Below are 16,741 nucleotides of genomic sequence, written 5' to 3'. Positions count from 1 at the left end.
AAACTTTTCCTTTTATTTCTCTATTTCCTGACCCCATCACTTCACTCTTCCTTTCTTTCGCCTTTTCAACCCATCGCTAGACCAATGCCCTGTGATACTGGTCCGAAGCCCACACAAGGAGGCAAGGGGTCCCAAATGGTTTCCAGGACATGACAAAACTCTTAACTCTTGAACTGGGTACGGACAACTGCTGCGGGGTGCATGTCACTCACACACTCCGCCGCTGAAACGGATGAAACCTTCTATGGCAAGGAACCCCACAGGACAGCTTCCTCAAGGACACCAAGCTCTGGATGTGGGAGTCATCCCAGGGAACAACCAGCCCCACCCTCAGGAGGCTCCTTGCCATGCTTTCTTCCCCCAACCCTCCCTGGCCCTGCACTCCTTAAAATGCCCAGGGCTCTATCTTCACGCACAACCACAAACACACACAGGGAAAGACCAACAAGCGGCCTCACTTCAAGCCCAGCATCCTGGAGGAGAAGCTGCCGACCCCACCAAAGCCTGGAAAGGGCCTGGCGGACCCCGGGGCTCAGGCCCCCTCTTCCTCATCTCTCACAGCCCCTTCAGACAGGGCCAGGGAGGAAGCCGGCTGCGCGAGATTGACCCGGAGCAAATACTCCAGCATTTGCAACTTGCTGATTTCGGCGCGGGCCCTGGGACCCCACAGGAACTGGTAGCGGGCAGGGTCGCTACCGGGCACCTGCCGGTACTCCACGTACCCTTCCTGCACCCAGACATTGGTGAGGAGCTCCCTGGGCTCCCCATAGATGACGTGCTCCTGGCCGGCATACACCCCCATGGCCCCCAGCTCTTCCCAAACCTCCTCCTCGGGGGCATGGTCGCCGTTCAGGAGGATAAACCCCAGGAACACCACCAGGAGGCCGGTCTTGGGCACTTCCTGCTCACTGCTCAGCATCCCATCACAGGTGAGGCCCAGGACAGGGACCAGGATGTAAGAGTGGTCGCCGGGGTCCACTTCCTTCACATCCACGCCAAAGACCAGCCGCATGCACTCGGAGGCTCGGCCCAAGATCACGGGGAAGGTATCCTGGTCATCCTCGCCGACGATCTCCAGCATCTCTGCCTGACTGGTAGGCTCCTTGGTGCGATACTTGAGGAGCAGGAACTCCACCAGGTCGACCACCTTCCCCTGGACTACGTTTTGGTGCCCCGGCTGGGCTTCTTCGGGCTCCTCCCAGGTGCTCGACCCCTCCTCATCGGGGCTGCTGGAGCCCTGGTCAGGCTGGCTCTGGGCAGTGGCTGCCGGGGCACTGGGGGAGGGGCAGGCACTCACAGAGCTCTGGGGAGGACTCTGGAACCCAGCAGCAGACCCCTCCTCCGACGGGACCAGAAAAAGGGCAGAGCAGGAGACAGATGGGACGGTGGACTGGGAGGAGGCGGAGGTGGAAAAGGACAAGGGGGGGCATGGGGCCTCCTCCTCCCCAGCCCCAGACAGCTGTGCGTCCACCAGGCCCTGGGCCGGGCCGGGGTCTTCTTCCAGCTTCCAGAGCTCACTCGTCTGACCCAGGGGCATGGCGTTTGTGTCTGGCTGAACCTGAAGAAAGATGTGGGACGGCTCTTCAGGGCGCAGCCCGGGCAGCAGAGGCCTGAAGTCCCGGAGCTCACAGTGCGCTGCGTCGGGCTTGGGTGCTGAGGGGTCCCCTCTGGGCTGGGAGGGGCGAGCCCCTGGCCCCATGCTCAGAGCACGTACCTCACCTTGACCACTGGCACTCACCTACACCTCCCCTGCTCTGGGACCTTAGAGGCTCCTGCCTCAGACCTAGGCCTCAACGCTGAGTTCTTGAAGCCACTGGAGGACAAGAGGAGGAGTCACTTCAGGGAGCAGACACAGAGCACGGCACACGGGGCCCAGTGGGGCAGGAGGGCTGGGGCGGACTCTGTGAGGTCCCCACCAGTCCAAGCTGGGCGGTCCCCTCCTTGGCCTCTCAGGGGACTGCTATTTCCCCTGGCAGGGCCTGGGCCCCCCTCCCGCAGCCTGAGGCCAAAGGGTCACAGCAAGACCACGCAGCCCTGAGACTCCACAGAAGGTAAGCGAGGGGGCCCACATGTGCCCACGCCTGCCAAAGGTCTAAGGGCTCGTCACGGAACCCCAGGGATGGCCAAGCTCGGGGTTCCATCGGTGCCGGGATGGGTGCACCTCTCCGTCTATACCCGGACCCCACAGAAGGCCTGGGAAAACTCCCTGTGTTGACCAGAGGCCACCCTCCTGGTGCCGAGGCCTCATCTCTGGGAGACACCAGAAGGAAAAGTCAGGAGAAATGACTTGGCCCACCGATCGCCCGTCTCCCCATGGCTGACGGAAGCGGCAGGGTAGGCCTGGGCCCTGAGGATCCTGCTGTGGGAGGCATCCCCTCATTTCTCATCTCCCCCCAACAATCAGGGCCAGACCCAGAGCCAGGGCACCTGCCTCCTCTGCTACCTGAGTCCAGACCCTCAGGCCCTGGCCCTCTCCGTCCTGAGAGGAAGGATCTGGAGAGGAGGAGGGACTCAGCCTGACAGGCCCCGCCCAGGGTTCCAGGGCTGCCAGGTAGGGGCTGGACAGATTCCTGGGCCATCACTTCCTTGTCCCGAGGGGTGGGTAGAAAAGGACGAGGGGGGGCATGGGGGCTCCTCCTCCCCAGGAGGGCCAGAGTCACAGATCAGCTTCCCGGGGACCAACTGCACAGAACCAATCACAGGGACCCTCTGGTCACCCCAGCCCCCCGCCCCTGGGGCCAGGCCCGGCTGGGGGCATTTCGACTGCAGTGCTCGCCCCGGGAGCCGCACTCCCCTCACCGTGCCTCCGCTTCTTCTGCGGGTCTCAGGGCACCCCTCCCCACCTTCCTGCCAGGACTGCGGCTGCTAGACACGGTCCCCTATGGCTGGGACGTGTCCTGCTTCTCCTAGTGTCCTCACTGCTCACCCACAGGGCCTTCCAGAGAGCAGAGCTCAGCCCATGTCTGGGAATCAAGGAGCCAGTGAGCAGGGCTCCCTCTGTGCTGGGAGGACGTTTCCCCCACTTTCTGGAAGAACCAGGCCAATGCACGAGCTCGCGTGTGTGCGCGTGCTTGCCTTTGGTATTTGCACAATGATGGCTGGGAAGGCATCAGAAGCAAGAACCAACAAAGTTTTATTTCTCCAGCTTCTGACCCCCGTCCCCTGCTTGTTCCATTCTTTCGCCTTTCCAACCCATCCCTAGGCCAATGCCCTGTGATTTTGGTCCAGAGATGAAACAAGTAGGCAAGGTGTCCAGGCTGGTGACCAGGACATGACAAAACTCTTTTTTTCTTAAAGGTATTTATTTATTTATTTTTTTTGAGAAAGAGCACACACAGAGGGAGAGAGACAAGCAGAGTCTCCACTGAGCAGGGAGCCCAATGTGGGGTTCGATCCCAGGATCCTGAGATCATGACCTGAGCCGATGGCACATGCTTAACCAACAGCGGCCCCAGGCGCCCCCGGAACATGATAAAACTCTTAACTCTTGAACTGGGTACGGACAAATGCTGCGGGGTGCATGTCACTCACACACTCCGCCGCTGAAACGGATGAAACCTTCTATGGCAAGGAACCCCACAGGACAGCTTCCTCAAGGACACCAAGCTCTGGATGTGGGAGTCATCCCAGGGAACAACCACCCCCACCCCCAGGAGGCTCCTTACCCTGCTTTCTTCCCCCAACCCTCCCTGGCCCTGCACTCCTTCAAACGCCCAGGGCTCTGTCTTCACGCACACACACAAACACACACAGGGAAGGACCAACAAGCGGCCTCACTTCAAGCCCAGCATCCTGGAGGAGAAGCTGCCGACCCCACCAATGCCTGGAAAGGGCCTGGCAGACGCGGGGGCTCAGGCCCCCTCTTCCTCATCTCTCACAGCCCCTTCAGACAGGGCCAGGGAGGAAGCCGGCTGCGCGAGACTGACCCGGAGCAAATACTCCAGCATTTGCAACTTTGATTTCGGCGTGGGCCCTGGGACCCCACAGGAACTCGTAGCGGGCAGGGTCGCTGCCGGGCACCTGCCGGTACTCCACGTACCCTTCCTGCACCCAGACATTGGTGAGGAGCTCCCTGGGCTCCCCATAGATGACGTGCTCCTGGCCAGCATACACCCCCATGTCCCCCAGCGCTTCCCACACCTCCTCCTCCGGGGCATGGTCGCTGTTCAGGAGGATAAACCCCAGGAGCACTACCAGGAGGCCGGTCTTGGGCACTTCCTGCTCACTGCTCAGCATCCCATCCCAGGTGAGGCCCAGGACGGGGACCAGGATGTAGGAGTGGTCGGCGGGGTCCACTTCCTTCACATCCACGCCAAAGACCAGCCGCATGCACTCGGAGGCTCGGCCCAAGATCACAGGGAAGGCATCCTGGTCATCCTCGCCGACGATCTCCAGCATCTCTGCCTGGCTGATCGGCTCCTTGGTGCGATACTTGAGGAGCAGGAACTCCACCAGGTCGACCACCTTCCCCTGGACTACGTTTTGGTGCCCCGGCTGGGCTTCTTCGGGCTCCTCCCAGGTGCTCGACCCCTCCTCATCGGGGCTGCTGGAGCCCTGGTCAGGCTGGCTCTGGGCAGTGGCTGCCGGGGCACTGGGGGAGGGGCAGGCACTCACAGAGCTCTGGGGAGGACTCTGGAACCCAGCAGCAGACCCCTCCTCCGAGGGGACCAGAAAAAGGGCAGAGCAGGAGACAGATGGGACGGTGGACTGGGAGGAGGCGGAGGTGGAGAAGGAGGAGGGGGCGCACGGGGCCTCCTCCTCCCCAGCCCCGGACAGCTGTGCCTCCACCAGGCCCTGGGCCGGGCCGGGGTCTTCCTCCAGCTTCCAGAGCTCACTCCTCTGACCCAGGGACATGGCGTTTGTGTCAGGCTGAACCTGAAGAAAGATGTGGGATGGCTCCTCAGGGCGCAGCCCGGGCAGCAGAGGCCTGAAGTCCCGGAGCTCACAGTGCGCTGCGTCGGGCTTGGGTGCTGAGGGCTCCCCTCTGGGCTGGGAGGGGCGAGCCCCTGGCCCCATGCTCAGAGCACGTACCTCACCTTGACCACTGGCACTCACCTGCACCTCCCCTGCTCTGGGACCTTAGAGGCTCCTGCCTCAGACCTAGGCCTCAACGCTGAGTTCTTGAAGCCCCTGGAGGACAAGAGGAGGAGCACTTCAGGGAGCAGACACAGAGCACGGCACACGGGGCCCAGTGGGGCAGGAGGGCTGGGGCGGACTCTGTGAGGTCCCCACCAGTCCAAGCTGGGCGGTCCCCTCCTTGGCCTCTCAGGGGACTGCTATTTCCCCTGGCAGGGCCTGGGCCCCCCTCCCGCAGCCTGAGGCCAAAGGGTCACAGCAAGACCACGCAGCCCTGAGACTCCACAGAAGGTAAGCGAGGGGGCCCACATGTGCCCACGCCTGCCAAAGGTCTAAGGGCTCGTCACGGAACCCCAGGGATGGCCAAGCTCGGGGTTCCATCGGTGCCGGGATGGGTGCACCTCTCCGTCTATACCCTGACCCCACAGAAGGCCTGGGAAAACTCCCTGTGTTGACCAGAGGCCACCCTCCTGGTGCCGAGGCCTCATCTCTGGGAGACACCAGAAGGAAAAGTCAGGAGACATAACTTGGCCCACCGATCGCCCGTCTCCCCATGGCTGACAGAAGCGGCAGGGTAGGCCTGGGCCCAGAGGATCCTGCTGTGGGAGGCATGCCCTCATTTCTCATCTCCCCCCCAACAGTCAGGGCCAGACCCAGAGCCAGGGCACCTGCCTCCTCTGCTACCTGAGTCCAGACCCTCAGGCCCTGGCCCTCCCCATCCTGAGAGGAGGGATCTGGAGAGGAGGAGGGACTCAGCCTGACAGGCCCCGCCCAGCGTTCCCAGGGAGGCCAGGTAGGGGCTGGACAGATTCCTGGGCCATCACTTCCTTGTCCGGAGGGGTGGGTTAGGAGTCACTCACTTCTCCCTCGGGTGCCCCCATGTTGACTCTTGGCAGGAGCAGGGACTCCTGTGTGTCTCCAAGGTGGGCTTCCCCAGATGACCTGACCCCGACCTCTCCCAGCGTGGGGCTCACCTCCCTGAGAGCTCCGAGAGGAGGGTGAGGGGCCACCACGTCCTCGTCCACGGCCATGTCTACATCCCCACCCTCAGCCCCCGGCAAGATCCCAAAGGGCTGGCAGTAGGGACCGGCCCCTCTGTCCTGGGGTGGGGATGCCCTCAGAACCCCAGGACGCTAATCCTCTTTCTTCCTGCCAGGGCCTGCCGTTCTTCCAGGTCCCCAAAGTGAGACAGAAGCCATGTGCCCCACAGACCAAGACCTCAGCTCCCTGAGGACTCCCACCTTCCGGCCCACGAGACAAGTGAGCACGCATGCCACTTGGGGCCACCGCTGACCGACCCTGCCTGGATTGGGCACGGCCAGATTCCGGTGCACTGGCTTCTTTGCTGAGATGGGGTGGAGGGGGTACGGCCAGTCCTCCCCCAGGGTCCTCACCCTGACTCCCAACCGGACCTGTGCCCCGCTCCCCCCGACCCCACCCTCCACCCTCACACACACACAGGCCCGCTACACCCCAGGCCCGCTCCTTCTCACCACAGGCCCTCAGTCTCTAACAGCCAGATGTGGACCTCAGGACAGGAGGCATGGGCTCCTCCTCCACAGGGGCCACCTCCCTGGCCTGAACTTAGTGCGGCCCAGTCGGTCCTCCCTCTAGTCCTCCCCTTCCAACCTGGCAGGCCCGGGGTCAGCCTGGGCAGCCCTGAAGCCTGCTCCTTCCACCCAGACCCCAGGCTCTGGGAGATGTGGCTGGGAAGTCAGGGCACGCCCTGTGTGATCATCTGGCCCCGGGGCCTCCCGGGACCGAATCTGTTCACTATCCCCAAAACCGCAGTCCTCCTTCTGGTCCTCGCATTTCCACCCAGCAACACGTGGGCCATTCCCCCCCACCCCCATGCTTGAGGCAGTGCTCCATCCAAATGGCCATGGGTTCTCGGATGCCCTGAGGCCAGAGTGGCCATGCACCGTGTGGGCTCACCCATCCCAGGAGACTCCGGTGGCTGAATCAGGGCCGCGGTCCTGTGGGCTCCCTGGGGACTCCCTTGGGGGTCCTCGCCTCGAGCCCTAGCAGGTCCTAGGCCCCTTCGTCGGCTGTCCCTAGGCCGTCCGCCAACACCAAGGCCCTCCCTGCCCTGAGCCCACCGGGATAAGTCTGTGGCCAACTCCTGCGGCCACGAAGCCTAGGGCTCCCCGGGGCTGAGAGCGGGGTCTGAGATGGGGCGTCCAGGTCTCCCGGGCCTTCTTCTGATCTCCACCACGACTCCCTGGGTGCCTCTGCCTTTGCCTGTCTCTACTGCCTACGGATCCGCTCCCGGGCACCGGGGCATCCGGCCTCTGCGAGACCCAGATGGGCAAGTGGGGGACACACAAACGCACGCACGAACACAAACGGGGTGTCCCCGTCCTCCACTCGGGCCTCTAGGGACTGCCTCTGGGCTGGGGTCCAGGGTCTCTCAGTCCTCCCTCGGCAACTTCAGCGTGAAGCCCGACAGGACCTGGGCCCGCCCCTCTGCCCCCCTGACGGAGGCCCTGCTCCTTCGACCCGTCAAGACCCCAGGTTCTCGGGAGACCCAGAGGCAGAAGTCCGGCCGCTCTGGGCTCGTGTCCCCATCCCGCCCAGGGGGGCCTCCCTAGACTGACATCATGGGTGGGCTTCTAGAGGGCTCCGCTCTGTCCTCCCTCAGGGTTTATCCCTGGCCTCCCCACGCCACGCCCCCGCCACTGGGTCGCCAGGGCCCTCCCCTCTGCCCACCTGAGCAGCTGCTCCTTTCATCAGGCCCTCGCCTCAGTCGCTCAGAGACCCGGATGCGGAAGTCCGGACTCACCACGTGCTCCAATCCTCCACCCTCCCCCCCCCCCCAACGGACCTTCCATGACTGACGCTGTGCTGGGGTCCGGGGACCCTCTGTCCTCCCTCTGCAACCTCACCATGAAGCCCAGCAGGACCTGAGCCCGCCCCTCTGCCCACGGGAGGGAGGCCCTGCTCCTTCGGCCAAAGACCCCAGAGTCTCTGAGGCCCGGATGCGGAAGTCCGGACTCACCACGTGCTCGATCCCCTCCCCCACGGACCTTCCCTGACTGACGCTGTGCTGGGGTCCGGGGACCCTCAGTCCTCCCTCCGCATCCTCAGCGTGAAGCCCAGCAGGACCTGGGCCCGGCCCTCTGCCCGCCTGAGGGAGGCCCTGCTCCTTCCGCCAAGGCCCCTAGTGTCTCGGGACACCCGGACGCACCAGTCCGGCCGCACTGGCCGCGTGTCCCCATCCCGCCCAGCGGCCGTCCCGGACTCACCCTGGGGCCCGACCTCGGTGAGGTCCCCTCTGTCCTGCGCTCGAGAGTCCCTCGGTCCTGGCCCCGATCGATCCCCACCCCGACCCCACCTGGACCCCCTGGGGCTCCCTGTGCCCCCGCCCCTTCCCGACCTGGCATCCTTCCCCTCTGACCAAGGTCCTAAGCTCCGTCAGAGCCCCGAGGCGCGTTTCACCGGACGGACGCCACCTGTGGCCACCCTCCCCGGGGGGCCCCCAGGGCCTGGCCGCGGCAGGGCCCGAGGGGCTGGACCTGAGCGCCGAAGAGTGGCCCCCACAGTCCTCCGTCTGCCCCCGGAACCCGCTCCAGGGAGGGCCCGGGCCCGTCCCTCTGGGGACCCGTGTCCTTGGTCCTGGGCCCCGGCGGGAGGGGCTCAGCGGGACGACGCTGTCCCCGCCCGGGGTGTCTCGGGGCTGCCGGCATGGGCCACCTGGCTCCTGGGGGTCCCCCACTCTGTGCTCCCTCACGGGTGGGCCTACCTGCACGCCTGGCCTGGCCCGACCGAGATCCGGCCTCCCACACACGGTGGTCCCGGCGTCTCCCACGCCTCCGAGGCGGAAGTCGGCGCTCGTCACATCCGGACCCCATAGGAAGGGGTCCCCTCGGGCTGACAGCACGTCGGGCGGACATGGGTTCCGGGGTGGGCTACGTGGGGGCAGGAGAGGGGAGCGGGCAGGCCGGGGGTCCCCCGGTCCTCCCTGGGCTCCTCACCTGGACCCCGCCCGGCAAGGTTGGGGCCCCGCCCCCGGCACCCCGCTGAGCCCGTGCCCGTGCACCTCACACATAGGCTCGCAGCCTGCCCCCCGCCTTCCCTGACACGGAGGCAGAGACTGGAGTCTGGCAGTGTCGCCACCCAGCTTGCCGGTGACCAGCTGCACAGAGGCAATCACGGGGACCCTCTGGTCACCCCAGCCCCCCGCCCCCGGGCCGGGGGCATTTCCACTGCAGTGCTCGCCCCGGGGGCCGCACCCCCCTCACCCTGCCTCCGCTTCTTCTGCGGGTCTCAGCGCACCCCTCCCCACCTTCCTGCCAGGACTGCGGCTGCTAGACACGGTCCCCTATGGCTGGGACGTGTCCTGCTTCTCCTCGTGTCCTCACTGCTCACCCACAGGGCCTTCCAGAGAGCAGAGCTCAGCCCAGCTCTGGGAATCAAGGAGCCAGTGAGCAGGGCTCCCTCTGTGCTGGGAGGACGTTTCCCCCCCTTTCTGGAAGAACCAGGCCAATGCACGAGCTCGCGTGTGTGCGCGTGCTTGCCTTTGGCATTTGCACAATGATGGCCGGGAAGGCATCAGAAGCAAGAACCAACAAACTTTTATTTCTCCAGCTTCTGACCCCCGTCCCCTGCTTGTTCCATTCTTTCGCCTTTCCAACCCATCCCTAGGCCAATGCCCTGTGATTTCGGTCCAGAGACCAAACAAGTAGGCAAGGTGTCCAGGCTGGTGTCCAGGACATGACAAAACTCTTTTTTTCTTAAAGGTATTTATTTATTTATTTATTTATTTATTTATTTATTTATTTATTTGAGAAAGAGCACACACAGAGGGAGAGAGACAAGCAGAGTCTCCACTGAGCAGGGAGCACAATGTGGGGTTCGATCCCAGGATCCTGAGATCATGACCTGAGCCGATGGCACATGCTTAACCAACAGCGGCCCCAGGCGCCCCCGGAACATGATAAAACTCTTAACTCTTGAACTGGGTACGGACAAATGCTGCGGGGTGCATGTCACTCACACACTCCGCCGCTGAAACGGATGAAACCTTCTATGGCAAGGAACCCCACAGGACAGCTTCCTCAAGGACACCAAGCTCTGGATGTGGGAGTCATCCCAGGGAACAACCACCCCCACCCCCAGGAGGCTCCTTACCCTGCTTTCTTCCCCCAACCCTCCCTGGCCCTGCACTCCTTCAAACGCCCAGGGCTCTGTCTTCACGCACACACACAAACACACACAGGGAAGGACCAACAAGCGGCCTCACTTCAAGCCCAGCATCCTGGAGGAGAAGCTGCCGACCCCACCAATGCCTGGAAAGGGCCTGGCAGACGCGGGGGCTCAGGCCCCCTCTTCCTCATCTCTCACAGCCCCTTCAGACAGGGCCAGGGAGGAAGCCGGCTGCGCGAGACTGACCCGGAGCAAATACTCCAGCATTTGCAACTTTGATTTCGGCGTGGGCCCTGGGACCCCACAGGAACTCGTAGCGGGCAGGGTCGCTGCCGGGCACCTGCCGGTACTCCACGTACCCTTCCTGCACCCAGACATTGGTGAGGAGCTCCCTGGGCTCCCCATAGATGACGTGCTCCTGGCCAGCATACACCCCCATGTCCCCCAGCGCTTCCCACACCTCCTCCTCCGGGGCATGGTCGCTGTTCAGGAGGATAAACCCCAGGAGCACTACCAGGAGGCCGGTCTTGGGCACTTCCTGCTCACTGCTCAGCATCCCATCCCAGGTGAGGCCCAGGACGGGGACCAGGATGTAGGAGTGGTCGGCGGGGTCCACTTCCTTCACATCCACGCCAAAGACCAGCCGCATGCACTCGGAGGCTCGGCCCAAGATCACAGGGAAGGCATCCTGGTCATCCTCGCCGACGATCTCCAGCATCTCTGCCTGGCTGATCGGCTCCTTGGTGCGATACTTGAGGAGCAGGAACTCCACCAGGTCGACCACCTTCCCCTGGACTACGTTTTGGTGCCCCGGCTGGGCTTCTTCGGGCTCCTCCCAGGTGCTCGACCCCTCCTCATCGGGGCTGCTGGAGCCCTGGTCAGGCTGGCTCTGGGCAGTGGCTGCCGGGGCACTGGGGGAGGGGCAGGCACTCACAGAGCTCTGGGGAGGACTCTGGAACCCAGCAGCAGACCCCTCCTCCGAGGGGACCAGAAAAAGGGCAGAGCAGGAGACAGATGGGACGGTGGACTGGGAGGAGGCGGAGGTGGAGAAGGAGGAGGGGGCGCACGGGGCCTCCTCCTCCCCAGCCCCGGACAGCTGTGCCTCCACCAGGCCCTGGGCCGGGCCGGGGTCTTCCTCCAGCTTCCAGAGCTCACTCCTCTGACCCAGGGACATGGCGTTTGTGTCAGGCTGAACCTGAAGAAAGATGTGGGATGGCTCCTCAGGGCGCAGCCCGGGCAGCAGAGGCCTGAAGTCCCGGAGCTCACAGTGCGCTGCGTCGGGCTTGGGTGCTGAGGGCTCCCCTCTGGGCTGGGAGGGGCGAGCCCCTGGCCCCATGCTCAGAGCACGTACCTCACCTTGACCACTGGCACTCACCTGCACCTCCCCTGCTCTGGGACCTTAGAGGCTCCTGCCTCAGACCTAGGCCTCAACGCTGAGTTCTTGAAGCCCCTGGAGGACAAGAGGAGGAGCACTTCAGGGAGCAGACACAGAGCACGGCACACGGGGCCCAGTGGGGCAGGAGGGCTGGGGCGGACTCTGTGAGGTCCCCACCAGTCCAAGCTGGGCGGTCCCCTCCTTGGCCTCTCAGGGGACTGCTATTTCCCCTGGCAGGGCCTGGGCCCCCCTCCCGCAGCCTGAGGCCAAAGGGTCACAGCAAGACCACGCAGCCCTGAGACTCCACAGAAGGTAAGCGAGGGGGCCCACATGTGCCCACGCCTGCCAAAGGTCTAAGGGCTCGTCACGGAACCCCAGGGATGGCCAAGCTCGGGGTTCCATCGGTGCCGGGATGGGTGCACCTCTCCGTCTATACCCTGACCCCACAGAAGGCCTGGGAAAACTCCCTGTGTTGACCAGAGGCCACCCTCCTGGTGCCGAGGCCTCATCTCTGGGAGACACCAGAAGGAAAAGTCAGGAGACATAACTTGGCCCACCGATCGCCCGTCTCCCCATGGCTGACAGAAGCGGCAGGGTAGGCCTGGGCCCAGAGGATCCTGCTGTGGGAGGCATGCCCTCATTTCTCATCTCCCCCCAACAGTCAGGGCCAGACCCAGAGCCAGGGCACCTGCCTCCTCTGCTACCTGAGTCCAGACCCTCAGGCCCTGGCCCTCCCCATCCTGAGAGGAGGGATCTGGAGAGGAGGAGGGACTCAGCCTGACAGGCCCCGCCCAGCGTTCCCAGGGAGGCCAGGTAGGGGCTGGACAGATTCCTGGGCCATCACTTCCTTGTCCGGAGGGGTGGGTTAGGAGTCACTCACTTCTCCCTCGGGTGCCCCCATGTTGACTCTTGGCAGGAGCAGGGACTCCTGTGTGTCTCCAAGGTGGGCTTCCCCAGATGACCTGACCCCGACCTCTCCCAGCGTGGGGCTCACCTCCCTGAGAGCTCCGAGAGGAGGGTGAGGGGCCACCACGTCCTCGTCCACGGCCATGTCTACATCCCCACCCTCAGCCCCCGGCAAGATCCCAAAGGGCTGGCAGTAGGGACCGGCCCCTCTGTCCTGGGGTGGGGATGCCCTCAGAACCCCAGGACGCTAATCCTCTTTCTTCCTGCCAGGGCCTGCCGTTCTTCCAGGTCCCCAAAGTGAGACAGAAGCCATGTGCCCCACAGACCAAGACCTCAGCTCCCTGAGGACTCCCACCTTCCGGCCCACGAGACAAGTGAGCACGCATGCCACTTGGGGCCACCGCTGACCGACCCTGCCTGGATTGGGCACGGCCAGATTCCGGTGCACTGGCTTCTTTGCTGAGATGGGGTGGAGGGGGTACGGCCAGTCCTCCCCCAGGGTCCTCACCCTGACTCCCAACCGGACCTGTGCCCCGCTCCCCCCGACCCCACCCTCCACCCTCACACACACACAGGCCCGCTACACCCCAGGCCCGCTCCTTCTCACCACAGGCCCTCAGTCTCTAACAGCCAGATGTGGACCTCAGGACAGGAGGCATGGGCTCCTCCTCCACAGGGGCCACCTCCCTGGCCTGAACTTAGTGCGGCCCAGTCGGTCCTCCCTCTAGTCCTCCCCTTCCAACCTGGCAGGCCCGGGGTCAGCCTGGGCAGCCCTGAAGCCTGCTCCTTCCACCCAGACCCCAGGCTCTGGGAGATGTGGCTGGGAAGTCAGGGCACGCCCTGTGTGATCATCTGGCCCCGGGGCCTCCCGGGACCGAATCTGTTCACTATCCCCAAAACCGCAGTCCTCCTTCTGGTCCTCGCATTTCCACCCAGCAACACGTGGGCCATTCCCCCCCACCCCCATGCTTGAGGCAGTGCTCCATCCAAATGGCCATGGGTTCTCGGATGCCCTGAGGCCAGAGTGGCCATGCACCGTGTGGGCTCACCCATCCCAGGAGACTCCGGTGGCTGAATCAGGGCCGCGGTCCTGTGGGCTCCCTGGGGACTCCCTTGGGGGTCCTCGCCTCGAGCCCTAGCAGGTCCTAGGCCCCTTCGTCGGCTGTCCCTAGGCCGTCCGCCAACACCAAGGCCCTCCCTGCCCTGAGCCCACCGGGATAAGTCTGTGGCCAACTCCTGCGGCCACGAAGCCTAGGGCTCCCCGGGGCTGAGAGCGGGGTCTGAGATGGGGCGTCCAGGTCTCCCGGGCCTTCTTCTGATCTCCACCACGACTCCCTGGGTGCCTCTGCCTTTGCCTGTCTCTACTGCCTACGGATCCGCTCCCGGGCACCGGGGCATCCGGCCTCTGCGAGACCCAGATGGGCAAGTGGGGGACACACAAACGCACGCACGAACACAAACGGGGTGTCCCCGTCCTCCACTCGGGCCTCTAGGGACTGCCTCTGGGCTGGGGTCCAGGGTCTCTCAGTCCTCCCTCGGCAACTTCAGCGTGAAGCCCGACAGGACCTGGGCCCGCCCCTCTGCCCCCCTGACGGAGGCCCTGCTCCTTCGACCCGTCAAGACCCCAGGTTCTCGGGAGACCCAGAGGCAGAAGTCCGGCCGCTCTGGGCTCGTGTCCCCATCCCGCCCAGGGGGGCCTCCCTAGACTGACATCATGGGTGGGCTTCTAGAGGGCTCCGCTCTGTCCTCCCTCAGGGTTTATCCCTGGCCTCCCCACGCCACGCCCCCGCCACTGGGTCGCCAGGGCCCTCCCCTCTGCCCACCTGAGCAGCTGCTCCTTTCATCAGGCCCTCGCCTCAGTCGCTCAGAGACCCGGATGCGGAAGTCCGGACTCACCACGTGCTCCAATCCTCCACCCTCCCCCCCCCCCCCCAACGGACCTTCCCTGACTGACGCTGTGCTGGGGTCCGGGGACCCTCTGTCCTCCCTCTGCAACCTCACCATGAAGCCCAGCAGGACCTGAGCCCGCCCCTCTGCCCACGGGAGGGAGGCCCTGCTCCTTCGGCCAAAGACCCCAGAGTCTCTGAGGCCCGGATGCGGAAGTCCGGACTCACCACGTGCTCGATCCCCTCCCCCACGGACCTTCCCTGACTGACGCTGTGCTGGGGTCCGGGGACCCTCAGTCCTCCCTCCGCATCCTCAGCGTGAAGCCCAGCAGGACCTGGGCCCGGCCCTCTGCCCGCCTGAGGGAGGCCCTGCTCCTTCCGCCAAGGCCCCTAGTCTCTCGGGACACCCGGACGCACCAGTCCGGCCGCACTGGCCGCGTGTCCCCATCCCGCCCAGCGGCCGTCCCGGACTCACCCTGGGGCCCGACCTCGGTGAGGTCCCCTCTGTCCTGCGCTCGAGAGTCCCTCGGTCCTGGCCCCGATCGATCCCCACCCCGACCCCACCTGGACCCCCTGGGGCTCCCTGTGCCCCCGCCCCTTCCCGACCTGGCATCCTTCCCCTCTGACCAAGGTCCTAAGCTCCGTCAGAGCCCCGAGGCGCGTTTCACCGGACGGACGCCACCTGTGGCCACCCTCCCCGGGGGGCCCCCAGGGCCTGGCCGCGGCAGGGCCCGAGGGGCTGGACCTGAGCGCCGAAGAGTGGCCCCCACAGTCCTCCGTCTGCCCCCGGAACCCGCTCCAGGGAGGGCCCGGGCCCGTCCCTCTGGGGACCCGTGTCCTTGGTCCTGGGCCCCGGCGGGAGGGGCTCAGCGGGACGACGCTGTCCCCGCCCGGGGTGTCTCGGGGCTGCCGGCATGGGCCACCTGGCTCCTGGGGGTCCCCCACTCTGTGCTCCCTCACGGGTGGGCCTACCTGCACGCCTGGCCTGGCCCGACCGAGATCCGGCCTCCCACACACGGCGGTCCCGGCGTCTCCCACGCCTCCGAGGCGGAAGTCGGCGCTCGTCACATCCGGACCCCATAGGAAGGGGTCCCCTCGGGCTGACAGCACGTCGGGCGGACATGGGTTCCGGGGTGGGCTACGTGGGGGCAGGAGAGGGGAGCGGGCAGGCCGGGGGTCCCCCGGTCCTCCCTGGGCTCCTCACCTGGACCCCGCCCGGCAAGGTTGGGGCCCCGCCCCCGGCACCCCGCTGAGCCCGTGCCCGTGCACCTCACACATAGGCTCGCAGCTTGCCCCCCGCCTTCCCTGACACGGAGGCAGAGACTGGAGTCTGGCAGTGTCGCCACCCAGCTTGCCGGTGACCAGCTGCACAGAGGCAATCACGGGGACCCTCTGGTCACCCCAGCCCCCCGCCCCCGGGCCGGGGGCATTTCCACTGCAGTGCTCGCCCCGGGGGCCGCACCCCCCTCACCCTGCCTCCGCTTCTTCTGCGGGTCTCAGCGCACCCCTCCCCACCTTCCTGCCAGGACTGCGGCTGCTAGACACGGTCCCCTATGGCTGGGACGTGTCCTGCTTCTCCTCGTGTCCTCACTGCTCACCCACAGGGCCTTCCAGAGAGCAGAGCTCAGCCCAGCTCTGGGAATCAAGGAGCCAGTGAGCAGGGCTCCCTCTGTGCTGGGAGGACGTTTCCCCCCCTTTCTGGAAGAACCAGGCCAATGCACGAGCTCGCGTGTGTGCGCGTGCTTGCCTTTGGCATTTGCACAATGATGGCCGGGAAGGCATCAGAAGCAAGAACCAACAAACTTTTATTTCTCCAGCTTCTGACCCCCGTCCCCTGCTTGTTCCATTCTTTCGCCTTTCCAACCCATCCCTAGGCCAATGCCCTGTGATTTCGGTCCAGAGACCAAACAAGTAGGCAAGGTGTCCAGGCTGGTGTCCAGGACATGACAAAACTCTTTTTTTCTTAAAGGTATTTATTTATTTATTTATTTATTTATTTATTTATTTATTTATTTGAGAAAGAGCACACACAGAGGGAGAGAGACAAGCAGAGTCTCCACTGAGCAGGGAGCACAATGTGGGGTTCGATCCCAGGATCCTGAGATCATGACCTGAGCCGATGGCACATGCTTAACCAACAGCGGCCCCAGGCGCCCCCGGAACATGATAAAACTCTTAACTCTTGAACTGGGTACGGACAAATGCTGCGGGGTGCATGTCACTCACACACTCCGCCGCTGAAACGGATGAAACCTTCTATGGCAAGGAACCCCACAGGACAGCTTCCTCAAGGACACCAAGCTCTGGATGTGGGAGTCATCCCAGGGAACAACCACCCCCACCCCCAGGAGGC

At 64.6% G+C, this 16,741-nt stretch overlaps 3 protein-coding genes across 3 annotated transcripts; all 3 read right to left on the bottom strand.

The window, feature by feature from the left end:
* Positions 1 to 532: 532 nt before the first annotated feature.
* Positions 533 to 1,699, bottom strand: LOC118523905 (melanoma-associated antigen 8-like). The gene has a single exon (XM_036073698.2). The coding sequence runs from the start codon at positions 1,697 to 1,699 to the stop codon at positions 533 to 535; it is 1,167 nt and encodes a 388-aa protein (XP_035929591.2).
* Positions 1,700 to 3,658: 1,959 nt separating this feature from the next.
* Positions 3,659 to 6,107, bottom strand: LOC144380538 (melanoma-associated antigen 10-like). The gene is given in 4 exon segments (XM_078064856.1): positions 3,659 to 3,960; positions 3,962 to 4,591; positions 4,775 to 4,875; positions 6,051 to 6,107. Coding segments are annotated over 4 exon segments (897 nt in total). The 3' UTR covers positions 3,659 to 3,851.
* A 4,092-nt stretch (positions 6,108 to 10,199) lies between these two features.
* Positions 10,200 to 12,647, bottom strand: LOC118551431 (melanoma-associated antigen 10-like). Its single transcript, XM_078064855.1, is given in 4 exon segments — positions 10,200 to 10,501; positions 10,503 to 11,132; positions 11,316 to 11,416; positions 12,591 to 12,647. Coding segments are annotated over 4 exon segments (897 nt in total). The 3' UTR covers positions 10,200 to 10,392.
* Between the last annotated feature and the right edge of the window lie 4,094 nt (positions 12,648 to 16,741).

Source organism: Halichoerus grypus, chromosome X, assembly GCF_964656455.1.
Source record: "Halichoerus grypus chromosome X, mHalGry1.hap1.1, whole genome shotgun sequence".
Taxonomy (NCBI): domain Eukaryota; kingdom Metazoa; phylum Chordata; class Mammalia; order Carnivora; family Phocidae; genus Halichoerus; species Halichoerus grypus.
Note: the sequence above shows the minus strand (reverse complement) of the source record. Positions and strands in the feature narration are given on the sequence as shown.